This window comes from Balaenoptera musculus, chromosome 7, assembly GCF_009873245.2.
Source record: "Balaenoptera musculus isolate JJ_BM4_2016_0621 chromosome 7, mBalMus1.pri.v3, whole genome shotgun sequence".
In the NCBI taxonomy this organism is placed as follows: Eukaryota; Metazoa; Chordata; class Mammalia; order Artiodactyla; family Balaenopteridae; genus Balaenoptera; species Balaenoptera musculus.
The window spans coordinates 107,026,653-107,042,894 of record NC_045791.1 but is presented as its reverse complement, the minus strand read 5'-3'; the positions used below and the strand labels follow the sequence as shown (position 1 = coordinate 107,042,894).

Sequence of the window (16,242 nt, the reverse complement as noted above, 5' to 3'; positions counted from 1 at the left end):
TATTTGGGGCCAGACTTGAGTGGTAGTCAAGCAGCATAAGGTGGGCAGCCATAGGTTTCCCTACCTTGCATCCACTTCTCCCTCTGCTAGTAGGAACACCCTGATTTTCCTTTGAGGAATCATCCTTTCCACACCAGGTCCATGTGGACACAACACCCAAGGCTGGCCAGTCACATATTCCACTGCCCAGTTGCAGGGATTAGAGTGGGTGCCTGACCCGTGCCAGGCCAATAAGAGCCATGAACATGAGCCCAGGACTTTGGGTGGAATTGCTAGGAACAAGGCCCTCTTTCCCCTCACTGGTAAGCTGAAAAGGTGTCAGCCAGAGTTGTGGTGTCCATTTTGCCCCCACTAATAAGGAGCCTGCCCACCCAGAGAAGGACAGAACCACAGGTGGAAAGAGGCAGGGTCTCGGTGACACTGAGCCCTGGATGTGGCTGTCCCATTACAATCACTGCTCACTTAGGCCAATTAGACTGGATATCTGCAGCTGACAAGGTGCTGACGATTACAGTCGGCCCGAGACGGGATTGTTCTTAGAAGGGGCAGGAGCTGGGCATAAAAGGAATGCACAAGGAGGAATCAGAAAACTGAGTTCAATCCTTCATCTATCCCCTGCCAGCCGTGTGACCCTGGGTAAAACACTGAGCCCCTCCAGGCCTCACTTGCCTTGTCAGTCAAATGATAACAGCTACCTTGCAGGGCAGTTGTAGAATTAGTAGTCAAGTACATGAGTCCCCACGACATAGCCAATGCCCAATAAATATTTGTTGAATGAGTGAACGAATCCAAACAGTGTTTTCTACCAGTCAAACAAATAGATTAACAGCAAAATCTTTCAGGGAAACATGTGGGGAATAAATAGCTGACTCACAGAGTTTATACTCTGTCAAAATGACTCATAATGACTAAGTTTATACCAATGACAAAATAGAGATCTCTTAGTTTTTCCAATGTTCGCTTTCTAGTTCGTACAAAGTAGGAAAACACATTGACTGAGAACTTTCTGCGGCAGGAATTTTATGTATCGTCCCACTGCACCCTTACTACAACCCAGGAGGTGTACCTTGCCAGCGGTTTAGGATAAGAGGATTCAGTTCAGAAAAGAGAATAATTGGTTCAAGCTCATGCAGTGAGCAGACAGCCGGGCCAAGGTTGGACCCAACGCTGATTCTAAGGCTCCTGCTCCTATTGCCTTCCTCTGTGCACTGCCTCCGTTCAACAGAGTCAGTGCTTTCATTGCAAACTACAGCAGCAACTAAACAATCAATTAATAGCTGGACTATTCTATATAGAATGGATAAACAACAAGGTCGTACCGCATGGCACCAGGAACTATATTCAATATCCTATGGTAAACCATAATGGAAAAGAATATTTTGAAAAGAAGGTATCTATGTTCATAACTGAATCACTTTGCTGAAATTAACACAACTTTGTAAATCAACTACACTTCAATTAAAAAATATTAACAGCTAGACTCTCTCCTATCACCAGTAAGCAAAAGAGAGGGGGCAGAGAGGAAAAAGATGAGAGGGAGGGAGGACTAAAATCACTTCGTTAGATCCCAGGGCACCTTCTGTGGGAAACACCAGAGGTCAATCCACATATCTCTGGCCCACTAGGTAGCATTCGCTGAGGATCTCCTGTGGGCAGAGCTACTGGAGGTGCTCCCCAAGGCTTTTGTGACTCAGCCTCGATGTTTCAAAACACACGAGATTCAGAGAAGATGAACACCCGATCAGATGGGAAGGGTCACAGTCAACAGCCTGACAGAGGAGCCAGTCAGATTGCCACGTGTGCGCATGTCTGGGGTCTCCTGCCAACCACTATGAAACAACAAGGTTCACTGCCATGGCCACTCCAGTGGGCTCCCAGGCTCGTGGGAATATCAAAGAGAGTGACAGCCTGTCTTGGAGCCTTTACCAACTACTGACAAAGCTTAAAATATGAAATGAAATGATACCTCTCCAGGGACAAGCTGCTTGCCAAATTCTTCCTGTTCACACACCGTTTCTGAGAATTGCAGATGCAAACAACTTGAATAATGAACTAGTGAGCAATTTGTTTGTCAGTTGTCATGGCTGTCAATAATTTATTTTTGAACATGGTAGCAAAAAACAGAGGCAAAATAGTTGCTTACGTGGCCATGGAATCTTTGGTAAAGAAGACACATTCCCGTTTCTTAATATTTGCTTGAATGAAATTCACCAAATCCTTTGGAGAAAGAACATTGGAACAACACGTCACTAATCTGTTCTCACCCCCTGCTGCTCTTCATGAATGACTTAAACCTACTTCAAAGGTATTAAGGATTCACCACACATCCATAGCAACCAGCATCCATTCATGCCTTTAGAGTACACAAAGTTTGTAAAAAGAGGCATACGTTTACATTTTTATAACTAAATGCAAATTTTTCTAAAAGTTACTTGGCATCATCTTGTAACAAATGTCATTATATACATACAAAGTATGTTTTTCTGACTCTAAGGCAACTGCGGGAATATAAGCATACATTGATAGTTTAGCATAAATAATGTTTTATTGCAGATTCTAGTTCCTCTTACGCTTGCTTTTTAAAAGAAGATATATTCCAAATGCTCCTTCCAGAGTTGCATCTGTCCCCCCATGGGCAAGGTGGTAAGGCATATCCGGGACCTAATTCTGACAAACAATGGAACGCTTCCCTTTAGTTGGCAGAAGCAAACCCATTGGAGACAGTTGAAGAATACTTCGAAAATATTTACACTCCTCAAAGTGGGAGAAGATATTTGCAACATATATTAATCATCATAAGATTGGTAAATAGAATACATAAAAGACTGTAAGTCCCTAAGAATAAGACAGACAACCTCGTGGGAAAAAGGCAAAAGACATGAGCAGGCATTAAATAAAAGAGGACACACAGATGTGTGAAAAGGAGCTCAACCTTGTCAGTAATGAGGCAAATGTGAAGTGAAACCACAATGACATCCCATTACACACCCACCAGGCTGGAAAAATTGAGAAGCCATTGGCACCAAATGCCAGTGAAGAGCCAGCCAGGGGGCCTCAGCCCCCTATGGGCGGTGAGTGAATTGGCTCGACCACTCTGGGAAACTGTCCACCACTGTCCCCTAGAGATAGTCCCTGTGTCCCGTGAATGACCTGCAAGCTCAGATGCCTGGCACCGCGCTGCCAGCTTTAGGGGTTTGTCTTGTTCCGTGGAGGTGGGGCTGGCAGCCCAAACCCACTTCCCTTAGGTCACCGGGCGCCAGCAGTTCTCAGACAATGTCATGTGGGTTTGCCCCCCGGCTTTGCACCAAAGCCAGGCCTGACTCCTCACCCCCCCACAATGAGGTCACCACGAAAAGGGAGGCGGCAGTCCCTCTCCTGGAAGAAGGTCCACCACGCCTTCAGCAGTCTCCCCCTTTGCTAGCCCCTACCACCACCAACGTACGTCCTGAGACATCAGAGCATAGGGACCACGTGCCCCAAGTTTCCCCCAGAAGTCCTGTGTCTTAACCCCAGTTCCCATGAGGGAAAGGTGTTCGCCTTTACCCATCGGCCTCAAGCCGAAGAACCTTCTCCAGAGAGAACATCCCACGTCCAGGAAGGTTCAGAGTGGCCCTGCTCCTAATAGCAAAACCCGAAACCCAAATGTTCACCCCGCTTAGGCTGGACAAACTTGCACAGGATGGGGCGTGGCCCAGCAGGAGTGAATCATGACACCTGGCAACACAGAGGGACCACAAACACAGGATGGTGAGCAAGAAATGAATTCACAAAGGAATACTTATCGTGTAATTCCACAAATATCAAAACAGACAAAACAAAGCCACGTATTGTTTACGGACATATATTCAAATCATAAGCTTATAAATAAAAGCAGGACCAGGGAACACAAAATTCAGGATAGCTGTCGCCTTCGGCATGGAGGGCACGTGGGGGACTCCTGAAAAGGGCTGATGGTGGGTGCAAGAGTGTTCATTTTATTATTCTTCCTTAGGCTGGGAATTTACATCCGCATGTTCTTTTCTACAAATAATAAAAATGTAGAGAGCAAAAATAAATCCTACACTCATCTGAACGCGAAGAATTTTGAAAACCTGTGATGCCCTTTCTTCCTCAGAATATCTTCTAGCTCTTCACTAATTTTAAGTCTACTTAACACAGATGAAGAAAACTCAGCAGTATAAGCTTATATGTATAAGCTTGTGAAATCAATGATGGTGGAGGAGGGGTGGTGATAAAAACTGCCTTGTTGCTGAAAGTTCCCTCTGGGGACTTCCCTGGCGGTCCAGTGGTTAAGACTCACGCTTCCACTGCAGGGGGCATGGGTTAGATCTCTGGTCGGGGAACTAAGATCCCACATGCCATGAGGCGTGGCCAAAAAAAATTTTTTTTAATTAAAAAATAAAGGCCTTGGGCTTCCCTGGTGGCGCAGTGGTTGAGAATCTGCCTGTCAATGCAGGGGACACGGGTTCGAGCCCTGGTCTGGGAAGATCCCACATGCCGCGGAGCAACTAGGCCCGTGAGCCACAATTACTGAGCCTGCGCATCTGGAGCTTGTGCTCTGCAACAAGAGAGGCCGCGACAGTGAGAGGCCCGCGCACCGCGATGAAGAGTGGCCCCCACTTGCCGCAACTAGAGAAAGCCCTCACACAGAAACGAAGACCTAACACAGCCATGAATGAATGAATAAATAAATAAATAAATAAATAAAAATTAAAAAAAGAAAAAAAAAAGAAAAAAATAAAGGCCTTAAAAAAAAAAAGTTCCCTCTGAAAAATGTACTTTGCAAAGGTGTAATTATTCTCAGGGGCAAACAGGACCCCCTGCCCCCTGCCAATAACTGGGATGTACTTGGGTGATCTCAGAAATTCTACCCACAGGGCAGCTGGCATCTCTGAGGGGAGCAGGAAATCCATCCAGAAATCCCACGGGAGCCCAAAGGAGCAGGGCAAGGGAGAGCCAGCCTTTGTCTCCCAGAGGCACCCACACCTGCGTCCAAGTGTGATCCGGAAAGGCCTTTTCTGCCCTCCCAGAGGTCTGTCACTGCTGGAGGCTGGAGGAGGGGGCATTGGAGAGGCCACCAGCGCCCTCTGCCCACTGTGTAATTCTCACCAGACCAGGGTCAAGGTGACGGCAGGTGCAAAATCTAAGGAGGCGCAGGGTGTTGGGAGTGGCAAGTGCACGGGCGACCCCGAGAACCCCACCCAGCAGATCAAAATACTGACATGCCCAGCACCCCAGAAGCCCCCGCCCAGTCCCTCCTCCTTCCTTTTTCCAAAGTTAGCCACCGCCCCGACTTTTAACACTCTAGTCGGCGGAAGCTTGGTACCAGACGGGAACGTTGTCTTTATTTCCTGACAAATGAGAGTATTCTCTAGGACGTGAGAGTGAACAGAAAGCCTGCGGGAACCACTCGAGGTGGCTGGGGGATGGAAGAGGCAGCGCAGCACAGCGGGAAGCCTTCTGCCGGGCCCACCACCCCGAGTCCGCTCACCCCTAAGCAACAGCTCAGTGTGTCTCTATGTCCTGAAGGCAGCACGGACACGGGCCTGGAAGGAGGAGAGACGGGTGCCACGGAGAACAGCTAGAAGCTACGGCAAGAACAAACGCAGACCCAGAATGAGCCCCCGGCCACAGAGTTGAAGAAAAGGACTTCAAGAATCACTTCCGGGATGAGGCAAGATGGCAGAAGAGTAAGACGCGGAGATCACCTTCCTTCCCACAGATACAGTAGAAATACATCTACACGTGGAACTGCTCCTACAGAACACCCACTGAACGCTGGCAGAAGACGTCAGACCTCCCAAAAGGCAAGAAACTCCCCACGTACTTGGGTAGGGTAAAAGAAAAAAGAAATAACAGAGACAAAATAATAGGACGGGACCTGCACCAGTGGGAGGGAGCCGTGAAGGAGGAAAGGTTTCCACACACTAGGAGCCCCTTCGCGGGCAGAGACTGTGGGTGGCGGAGGGGGAAGCTTCAGAGCCACGGAGGAGAGCGCAGCCACAGGGGTGCGGAGGGCAAAGCGGAGAGGTTCCCGCACGGAGGCTCGGCGCCGAGCAGCACTCACCAGCTCGAGAGGCTTGTCTGCTCCCCCGCCGGGGCGGGTGGGGCTGGGAGCTGAGGCTCGGGCTTCGGTGCTAGCCGGGAGGGAGTCCGGGAAAATGTCTGCAGCTGCCGAAGAGGCAAGAGACTTTTTCTTACCTCTCTGTTTCACGGCGCACAAGGAGAGGGGATTCAGAGCGCCGCCTAAACGAACTCCAGAGACTGGCGCGAGCCGCGGCTAACAGCGCGGACCCCAGAGACGGGCAGGAGACGCTAAGGCTGCTGCTGCCACCACCAAGAAGCCTGTGTGCGAGCACAGGTCACTCTCCACACCGCCCCTCCCGGGAGCCGGTGCAGCCCGCCACGGCCAGGCTCCCGTGATCCGGGGACAACTTCCCCGGGAGAACGCACCGTGCGCCTCGGGCTGCTGCAACGTCACGACGCCTCTGACGCCGCAGGCTCGCCCCGCCTCCTCCGTACCGCTCCCTCCCCCCGCCTGAGTGAGCCAGAGCCCCCGAAGCAGCTGCTCCTTTAACCCCATCCTGTCTGGGCGGGGAACAGACGCCCTCAGGTGACCTACACGCAGAGGCGGGTCCAAATCCACAGCTGAACCCTGGGAGCTGTATGAACAAAGAAGAGAAAGGGAAATCTCTCCCAGCAGCCTCAGAAGCAGCGGATTAAAGCTCCACAAACAACTTGATGTGCCTGCATCTGTGGAATACCTGAATAGACAACGAATCATCCCAAATTCAGGAGGTGGACTTTGGGAGCAGGATATATTAATTTTTCCCCTTTTCCTTTTTTTGTGAGCGTATATGTGTATGCTTCTGGGTGAGATTTTTTCTGTATAGCTTTGCTTTCACCATTAGTCCTAGGGTTAGGTCCATCCATTTTTTTTTTTTTTTTTTTTTTTTTTTTTTTTTTTTTTTATCTTTTTTTTACTTAAAAAATTTTTTTTCCTAATAAATGTTTTCTTAATAATTTTTTCCTTATTTTCTATTTTTAGAAATTAAAAAAATTTTTAATAAGTTTTTTCATATTTTTATTTTTAAAAATTAAAAATTTTTTTTCTTAATAAATTTTTTCTTAATTTTTTTCTTATTTTTTATTATAAAAAATTAATAAATCTATTTTTAAAAATTAAAAAAAAATTTTTCTTAATAAATTTATTCTTAATTTTTTTTCTTATTTTTTATTATAATAGTTTTATTTTATTTTATTTTATCCTTTTTTTTTCTTTCTTTCTATTTTTTTCTCCCTTCTATTCTGAGCCGTGTGGATGAAGGGCTCTTGGTGCTCCAGCCAGGCATCAGGGCTGTGCCTCTGAGGTGGGAGAGCCAACTTCAGAACACTGGTCCACAAAAGACCTTCCAGCTCCACGTAATACCAAACGGTGAAAATCTCTCAGAGATCTCCATCTCAACATCAAGACCCAGCTTCATTCAATGACCAGCAAGCTACAGTGCTGGACACCCTATGCCAAACAACTAGCAAGATAGGAACACAGCCCCATCCATTAGCAGAGAGGCTGCCTAAAATCATAATAAGGCCACAGACACCCCAAAACACACCACCAGACGTGGACGTGCCCACCAGAAAGACAAGATCCAACCTCATCCACCAGAACACAGGCACTAGTCCCCTCCACCAGGAAGCCTACACAACCCACTGAACCAACCTTAGCCACTGGGGACAGATACCAAAAACAACGGGAACTACGAACCTGCAGCCTGTGAAAAGGAGACCCCAAACACAGTAAGATAAGCAAAATGAGAAGACATAAAAACACACAGCAGGTGAAGGAGCAGGGTCAAAACACACCAGACCTAACAAATGAAGAGGAAATAGGCAGTCTACCTGAAAAAGAATTCAGAATAATAATAGTAAAGATGATCCAAAATCTTGGAAATAAAATAGACAAAACGCAAGAAACATTTAACAAGGACGTAGAAGAACTAAAGAGGAACCAAGCAACGATGAAAAACACAGTAAATGAAATTAAAAATACTCTAGATGGGATCAATAGCAGAATAACTGAGGCAGAAGAACGGATAAGTGACCTGGAAAATAAAATAGTGGAAATAACTACTGCAGAGCAGAATAACGAAAAAAGAATGAAAAGAACTGAGGACAGTCTCAGAGACCTCTGGGACAACATTAAACGCACCAACATTCGAATTATAGGGGTCCCAGAAGAAGAAGAGAAAAAGAAAGGGACTGAGAAAATATTTGAAGAGATTATAGTTGAAAACTTCCCTAATATGGGAAAGGAAATAGTTAATCAAGTCCTGGAAGCACAGAGAGTCCCATACAGGATAAATCCAAGGAGAAACACGCCAAGACACATATTAATCAAACTATCAAAAATTAAATATAAAGAAAACATATTAAAAGCAGCAAGGGGAAAACAACAAATAACACACAAGGGAATCCCCATAAGGTTAAGAGCTGATCTTTCAGCAGAAACTCTGCAAGCCAGAAGGGAGTGGCAGGATATACTTAAAGTGATGAAGGAGAAAAACCTACAACCAAGGTTACTCTACCCAGCAAGGATCTTATTCAGATTTGATGGAGAAATTAAAACCTTTACAGACAAGCAAAAGCTGAGAGAGTTCAGCACCACCAAACCAGCTTTACAACAAATGCTAAAGGAACTTCTCTAGGCAAGAAACACAAGAGAAGGAAAACACCTACAATAACAAACCCAAAATATTTAAGAAAATGGGAATAGGAACATACATATCGATAATTACCTTAAATGTAAATGGATTAAATGCTCCCACCAAAAGACACAGACTGGCTGAATGGATACAAAAACAAGACCCATATATATGCTGTCTACAAGAGACCCACTTCATACCTAGAGACACATACAGACTGAAAGTGAGGGGATGGAAAAAGATATTCCATGCAAATGGAAATCAAAAGAAACCTGGAGTAGCAATTCTCATATCAGACAAAATAGACTTTAAAATAAAGACTATTACAAGAGACAAAGAAGGACACTATATAATGATCAAGGGATCGATCCAAGAGGAAGGTATAACAATTGTAAATATTTATGCACCCAACATAGGAGCACCTCAATACATAAGGCAAATACTAACAGCGATAAAAGGGGAAATGCACAGTAACACAATCATAGTAGGGGACTTTAACACCCCACTTTCACCAATGGACAGATCATCCAAAATGAAAATAAATAAGGAAACACAAGCTTTAAATGATACATTAAACAAGATGGACTTAATTGATATTTATAGGACATTCCACCCAAAAACAACAGAATACACATTTTTCTCAAGTGCTCATGGAACATTCTCCAGGGTAGATCATATCTTGGGTCACAAATCAAGCCTTGGTAAATTTAAGAAAATTGAAATCGTATCAAGTATCTTTTCTGACCACAACGCTATGAGACTAGATATCAATTACAGGAAAAGATCTGTAAAAACTACAAACACATGGAGGCTACACAATACACTACTTAATAACGAAGTGATCACTGAAGAAATCAAAGGGGAAATCAAAAAATACCTAGAAACAAATGACAATGGAGACACGACGACCCAAAACCTATGGGATGCAGCAAAAGCAGTTCTAAGAGGGAAGTTTATAGCAATACAAGCCTACATCAAGAAACAGGAAACATCTCAAATAGACAACCTAACCTTGCACCTAAAGCAATTAGAGAAAGAAGAGCAAAAAAAACCCAAAGCTAGCAGAAGGAAAGAAATCATAAAGATCAGACCAGAAATAAATGAAAAAGAAATGAAGGAAACAATAGCAAATATCAATGAAACTAAAAGCTGGTTCTTCGAGAAGATAAACAAAATTGATAAACCATTAGCCAGACTCATCAAGAGAAAAAGGAAGAAGACTCAAATCAATAGAATTAGAAATGAAAAAGGAGAAGTAACCACTGACACTGCAGAAATACAAACGATCATGAGAGATTACTACAAGCAACTCTATGCCAATAAAATGGACAACCTGGAAGAAATGGACAGATTCTTAGAAATGCACAACCTGCCGAGACTGAACCAGGAAGAAATAGAAAATATGAACAGACCAATCACAAGCACTGAAATTGAAACTGTGATTAAAAATCTTCCAACAAACAAAAGCCCAGGACCAGATGGCTTCACAGGCGAATTCTATCAAACATTTAGAGAAGAGCGAACACCTATCCTTCTCAAACTCTTCCAAAATATTGCAGAGGGAGGAACACTCCCAAACTCATTCTACGAGGCCACCATCACCCTGATACCAAAACCAGACAAAGATGTCACAAAGAAAGAAAACTACAGGCCAATATAACTGATGAACATAGATGCAAAAATCCTCAACAAAATACTAGCAAAAAGAATCCAACAGCACATTAAAAGGATTATACACCATGATCAAGTGGGGTTTATTCCAGGAATGCAAGGATTCTTCAATATACGCAAATCAATCAATGTGATACATCATATTAACAAATTGAAGGAGAAAAACCATATGATTATCTCAATAGATGCAGAGAAAGCTTTCGACAAAATTCAACACCCATTTATGATAAAAGCCCTGCAGAAAGTAGGCATAGAGGGAACTTTCCTCAACATAATAAAGGCCATATATGACAAACCCACAGCCCACATTGTCCTCAATGGTGAAAAACTGAAACCATTTCCACTAAGATCAGGAACAAGACAAGGTTGCCCACTCTCACCACTATTATTCAACATAGTTTTGGAAGTGTTAGCCACAGCAATCAGAGAAGAAAAAGAAATAAAAGGAATCCAAATCGGAAAAGAAGAAGTAAAGCTGTCACTGTTTGCAGATGACATGATACTATACATAGAGAATCCTAAAGATGCTACCAGAAAACTACTAGAGCTAATCAATGAATTTGGTAAAGTAGCAGGATACAAAATTAATGCACAGAAATCTCTTGCATTCCTATACACTAATGATGAAAAATCTGAAAGTGAAATTAAGAAAACACTCCCGTTTACCATTGCAACAAAAAGAATAAAATATCTAGGAATAAACCTACCTAAGGAGACAAAAGACCTGTATGCAGAAAATTATAGGACACTGATGAAAGAAATTAAAGATGATACAAATAGATGGAGAGATATACCATGTTCTTGGATTGGAAGAATCAACATTGTGAAAATGAGTATACTACCCAAAGCAATCTACAGATTCAATGCAATCCCTATCAAACTACCACTGGCATTTTTCACAGAACTAGAACAAAAAATTTCACAATTTGTATGGAGACACAAAAGACCCCGAATAGCCAAAGCAATCTTGAGAACGAAAAATGGAGCTGGAGGAATCAGGCTCCCTGACTTCAGACTATATTACAAAGGTACAGTAATCAAGACAGTTTGGTACTGGCACAAAAACAGAAATATAGATCAATGGAACAGGATGGAAAGCCCAGAGATAAACCCACGCACATATGGTCACCTTATCTTTGATAAAGTAGGCAAGCATATACAGTGGAGAAAAGACAGCCTCTTCAATAAGTGGTGCTGGGAAAATTGGACAGGTACATGTAAATGTATGAAATTAGAACACTCCCTGACACCATACACAAAAATAAACTCAAAATGGATTAAAGACCTAAGTGTAAGGCCAGACACTATCAAACTCTTAGAGGAAAACATAGGCAGAACACTCTATGACATAAATCACAGCAAGATCCTTTTTGACCCAGCCCCTAGAGAAATGGAAATAAAAACACAAATAAACAAATGGGACCTAATGAAACTTAAAAGCTTTTGCACAGCAAAGGAAACCATAAACAAGACCCAAAGACAACCCTCAGAATGGGAGAAAATATTTGCAAATGAAGCAACTGACAAAGGATTAATCTCCAAGATTTACAAGCAGCTCATGCAGCTCAATAACAAAAAAACAAACAACCCAATCCAAAAATGGGCAGAAGACCTAAATAGACATTTCTCCAAAGAAGATATACAGATGGCCTACAGACACATGAAAGAATGCTCAACATCATTAATCATTAGAGAAATGCAAATCAAAACTACAATGAGGTATCATCTCACACCGGTCAGAATGGCCATCATCAAAAAATCTAGAAACAATAAATGCTGGAGAGAGTGTGGAGAAAAGGGAACACTCTTGCACTGTTGGTGGGAATGTAAATTGATACAGCCACTATGGAGAACAGTATGGAGGTTCCTGAAAAAACTACAAATAGAACTACCATATGACCCAGCAATCCCACTACTGGGCATATACCCTGAGAAAACCATAATTCAAAAAGAGTCATGTACCAAAATGTTCATTGCAGCTCTATTTACAATAGCCAGGACATGGAAGCAACCTAAGTGTCCATCATCGGATGAATGGATAAAGAAGATGTGGCACATATATACAATGGAATATTACTCAGCCATAAAAAGAAATGAAATGGAGGTATTTATAATGAGGTGGATGGAGTTAGAGTCTGTCATACAGAGTGAAGTAAGTCAGAAAGGGAAAAACAAATACAGTATGCTAACACATATATATGGAATATAAGGGAAAAAAAAAAAAAGGTCATGAAGAACCTAGTGGCAAGATGGGAATAAAGACACAGACCTACTAGAGAATGGACTTGAGGATATGGGGAGGGGGAGGGGTGACATGTGACAGGGTGAGAGAGTGTCATGGACATATATACACTACCAAATGTAAAATAGATAGCTAGTGGGAAGCAGCCGCATAGCACAGGGAGATCAGCTCGGTGCTTTGTGACCACCTAGAGGGGTGGGATAGGGAGGGTGGGAGGGAGGGAGATGCAAGAGGGAAGAGATATGGGAACATATGTATATGTATAACTGATTCACTTTGTAATAAAGCAGAAACTAACACACCATTGTAAAGCAATTATACTCCAATAAAGATGTTTAAAAAAAAAAAAAAAGAATCACTTCCAAGGTGAACCCACAGGGATGGAAGCAAGAACACCAAGCATTAAATAGTAAAAGGAATATTAAAAGTGCAGTATTTAGGATTTCATAAAAGTCAGTTAACAAGTGCATTCTTGAATGGATAAACAACAAGGTCCTACTGTACAGCACAGGGAACTATATCCAGTCTCCTGTAATAAACCGTAATGGAAAAGCATATGAAAAAGCAGGTATATATATATGTGTAACTGAATCACTTTGCTCTACAGCAGAAATTAACACTGCTATTTTTTTAAAAAGGCCAAAAACAAGTGCATTCTTTAGCAACTTAAGGTTACAGCCACAACCTTCAAAACAGGAATGTTTGAAAAACTACACAGAAAAGAAAATGCCTCTACGTTCGACAAAAATAATCCACAGAACGAAATGCCATACGTTGAGATATGATCTTTTTAAAGAAGGAGTATTGGTCCCCAAAGAATCCTAGTTGCAAAGTGATGCTTTCTGACATAACAGCGGGTTGGGGGGCGAGGCTGAACTCACGCTCTCGCTGTAGGACACGTCTGTGCTGCGAGACGCGCTGGAGTACAGGGTCCGGGTGCTGTCCGGCGTACCGTTCCCTCTTTTCCTCATGCTGAGCCGGGCGCCCTTGAAGGACATCGGTTCTCCTGTGGAGAAAGGGGAGGGAGGGTAAGATGGGGTCACAAACGGTGGACGGGCTTCCCTGAAAGCTTTACCGCGAGGCCCTCCCCTCCCCCTCCCCTCCCCCTCTCGCTGTCCGCCATGCCCCAGCCCCGTCCCGCCCCCCACCCCCAAAGGACACTGGTCCCCCTGCCCCTGCTCTCCTTGCTTCATTCCTCCTCGTCCTCCAGGACCCAGCTTGAGTTCAGTCCTTCCATACCCCTTCCCTGGCCGCTCCCGTCTGGGCAGGGCCCTCCTGGGTGCCCCCTCTCCTATGGGAGGTGGGATCCCGCATCCCAGACCACCACGCATAGGAGGTGCACCATAGCTCCTTCCAAGTTAATGGATTTGTAGTGAAGGAACTTGCAGAGCTGTAACTAGCGGCTTGTAGCAGCTAGAGGACCAGCTGGCTGGTGGCAGAGAGGAGTCCTGCCCTGATGCGGTCCAGTGAAGTGGGAGAAGGACCTTGACCCACAGGGGCAGTAGGGCCTGAGGGCCAGTGTGCTCCAGGTCACCCTGAGACTTGGAGCCGGCACGTGGTTCCCAAGGACGCCCGGCAACAATTCCCTCCCAGCCTGGAGAGCAGGCCATTAGCCCGGGCATCCCGGAAGCCTCAGTTGCCATGGAGATGCCTCCGGGCTGCCCCCTGCTCTTCTAGGGCTCAGACCCTCCCATCCCAGCTGCAGGAGCCCCCGTCCCTCTTGTCTCCCAAACACTACCTCAGACCCGTATCCACAGAGAACTACTCCACATCCCCAAGCTGTCCGACAGACACAGCAAACAAGACGTTTCTAGAACAAGGGCATCATTCTTCTCCTACACTCCACCCCGCCTCCCTGTGTCTCCTCCTGGGACCAAGCTCCCCCAGCTGCCTGTGACCTCTGCCCCCACCCTCGCCTCCGTCATCACCACATCCAAGTGGCAGTCCCACCCCCTCGCCCCTCTCCAGCCCCTCCAGTGGCCCGCAGCCGCCACGTGGGCCCTGCTTGCTTCCCCAGCATGACTGCGCCCACCTATCTCTCCTTCTGGGCCAGGCTCCTCACGGGGCCCCGCTTTTCCCCTCTGGGTCCCACCGTCTGTCTGGAACCCTCTTCCCCAAACCCTGCCCAGCCGCTTATCTCCTGCCCATCCTCCGGGCCTTATGCACCATCTCTTCAGGGAGGTACCTCTGATGCCCAGGCTGGCGCAGGTGCCTGGTGGCCTGTTCTGGAAGCACCATCTCCCCTCCACCAAGCCGTGTGTATCCTGATTTGTTACGTGATCTGCTTGACCCCTGTCTGCCTACTTAAGTCAAAAACCAGATCTATCTGTTCAGCGCTATATTCCCAGAGCCTGGCACAGAGCACAGAGTAGAATTGTACCGATATTGATTGAGTGAACAATCTAAGTGATTACACAACACTCCCTCCCACCCTCAAAATCCTCCTTCAGTTTGAAAATTACTTCCACCTCGCCTTCCATACCCCCTGCACGAGGAAAGGCCTGAGACCCTCGGCTCAGCCAACGCTTCTTCAAAGCCCGCTCAGAACCCTCAGGCCAGGCTGTTTAAAACAAGGAGCGCTTCTTTTACTTCTCTCCCCAGGCATTTCACGGAGAGGCTCAGAGTATTAATTGGTACTTTACATACATTATGGCAAAACCGCAAATCAATCCTGCAAGGTATTTACTATGATCCCCATACAGCAAATGGCTTCTAAGTAGGGCACCAACAGTCAGGAAATGATTTCATTTGCTCACAATGAAACAACTGCCTATTTCGCTGCAATGGGGAAAAGTGTGTTTTTGCTTTTTCATCACAGTTCAGTCAAATAAGAAATGGGAAAGCTATGTAAGAAGTGCAGAATCTGCCGTTCTGACATTTCACATGCCTTTATTCGATGTTAGTTTCTAACTGGTTTTCTGAGGCCAGGTGATGTTCAAGGTGACTAATTATGAGTCCAGGCGGTCTTCATACCATCTCACATACCAGGTATTCCAGGTGTACCATTTACCCATCTCCTAAACACATGCAGGAGCTAAGGGTTCGGTGTGAAAGGGGTGTCTAGGAAGAGGGACATAGGCCAAGGACCAAGGGCTTCCAGGGGGGTCTGGAGAGCAGAGGAGAGGGTCCAGAGGGGCCCCCCCAGGAACCTCGGGAAAGAGGGTGGCCCACCCCTGAAAGGGGGTGAACTGGAAAAGTAGGATGACAACCAGGAGGAGGAGGGAATGAAAGTCACGCCAGGGAGAAACCAGTTGATGCATCACACTCTAAGGAAAAGTCATAAAATCACACCACTGGGTTGAACAACACGAAATCCAGTAGAGAAAATGGGCAAAAGAATCCAAAGCCACCAAACAAGGGAACACAAGTCACTAATAAATACAAAAACATGCTAAGCCTTCCTAGCAATAAAAACAATAAAAGTCCAACAACGATGAAACACCCAGGGGAGATATTTCAGATGACAGCATTTGATGTTGGGAAGAGCTTAGTGGGACAGACACTCTCATATCATTGGGGGGGTAAAAATCATCTTCCTGCCTGCAAAAGAATGTGGCAATAATGTAGCAAGACATTTAAGTATTATCATTGTTGACCCAGTGAATTAATTGGTTTTGGAGAATTCTA

The 16,242-nt window shown here is 45.0% G+C and overlaps 1 protein-coding gene across 1 annotated transcript in view; it reads right to left on the bottom strand.

The window, feature by feature from the left end:
- The window catches only part of TRPM8 (transient receptor potential cation channel subfamily M member 8), an 89,538-nt gene extending 75,925 nt beyond the window's left edge, over nucleotides 1-13,613 (bottom strand). Inside the window, exons 1-2 of the mRNA XM_036858039.1 lie at nucleotides 13,497-13,613; nucleotides 2,144-2,217 (exon numbers count right to left, since the gene is read on the bottom strand). Coding sequence (XP_036713934.1) covers nucleotides 2,144-2,217; nucleotides 13,497-13,613 — 191 coding nt within the window. The remainder of the gene's footprint in view (nucleotides 1-2,143; nucleotides 2,218-13,496) is intronic.
- Nucleotides 13,614-16,242: the final 2,629 nt, after the last annotated feature.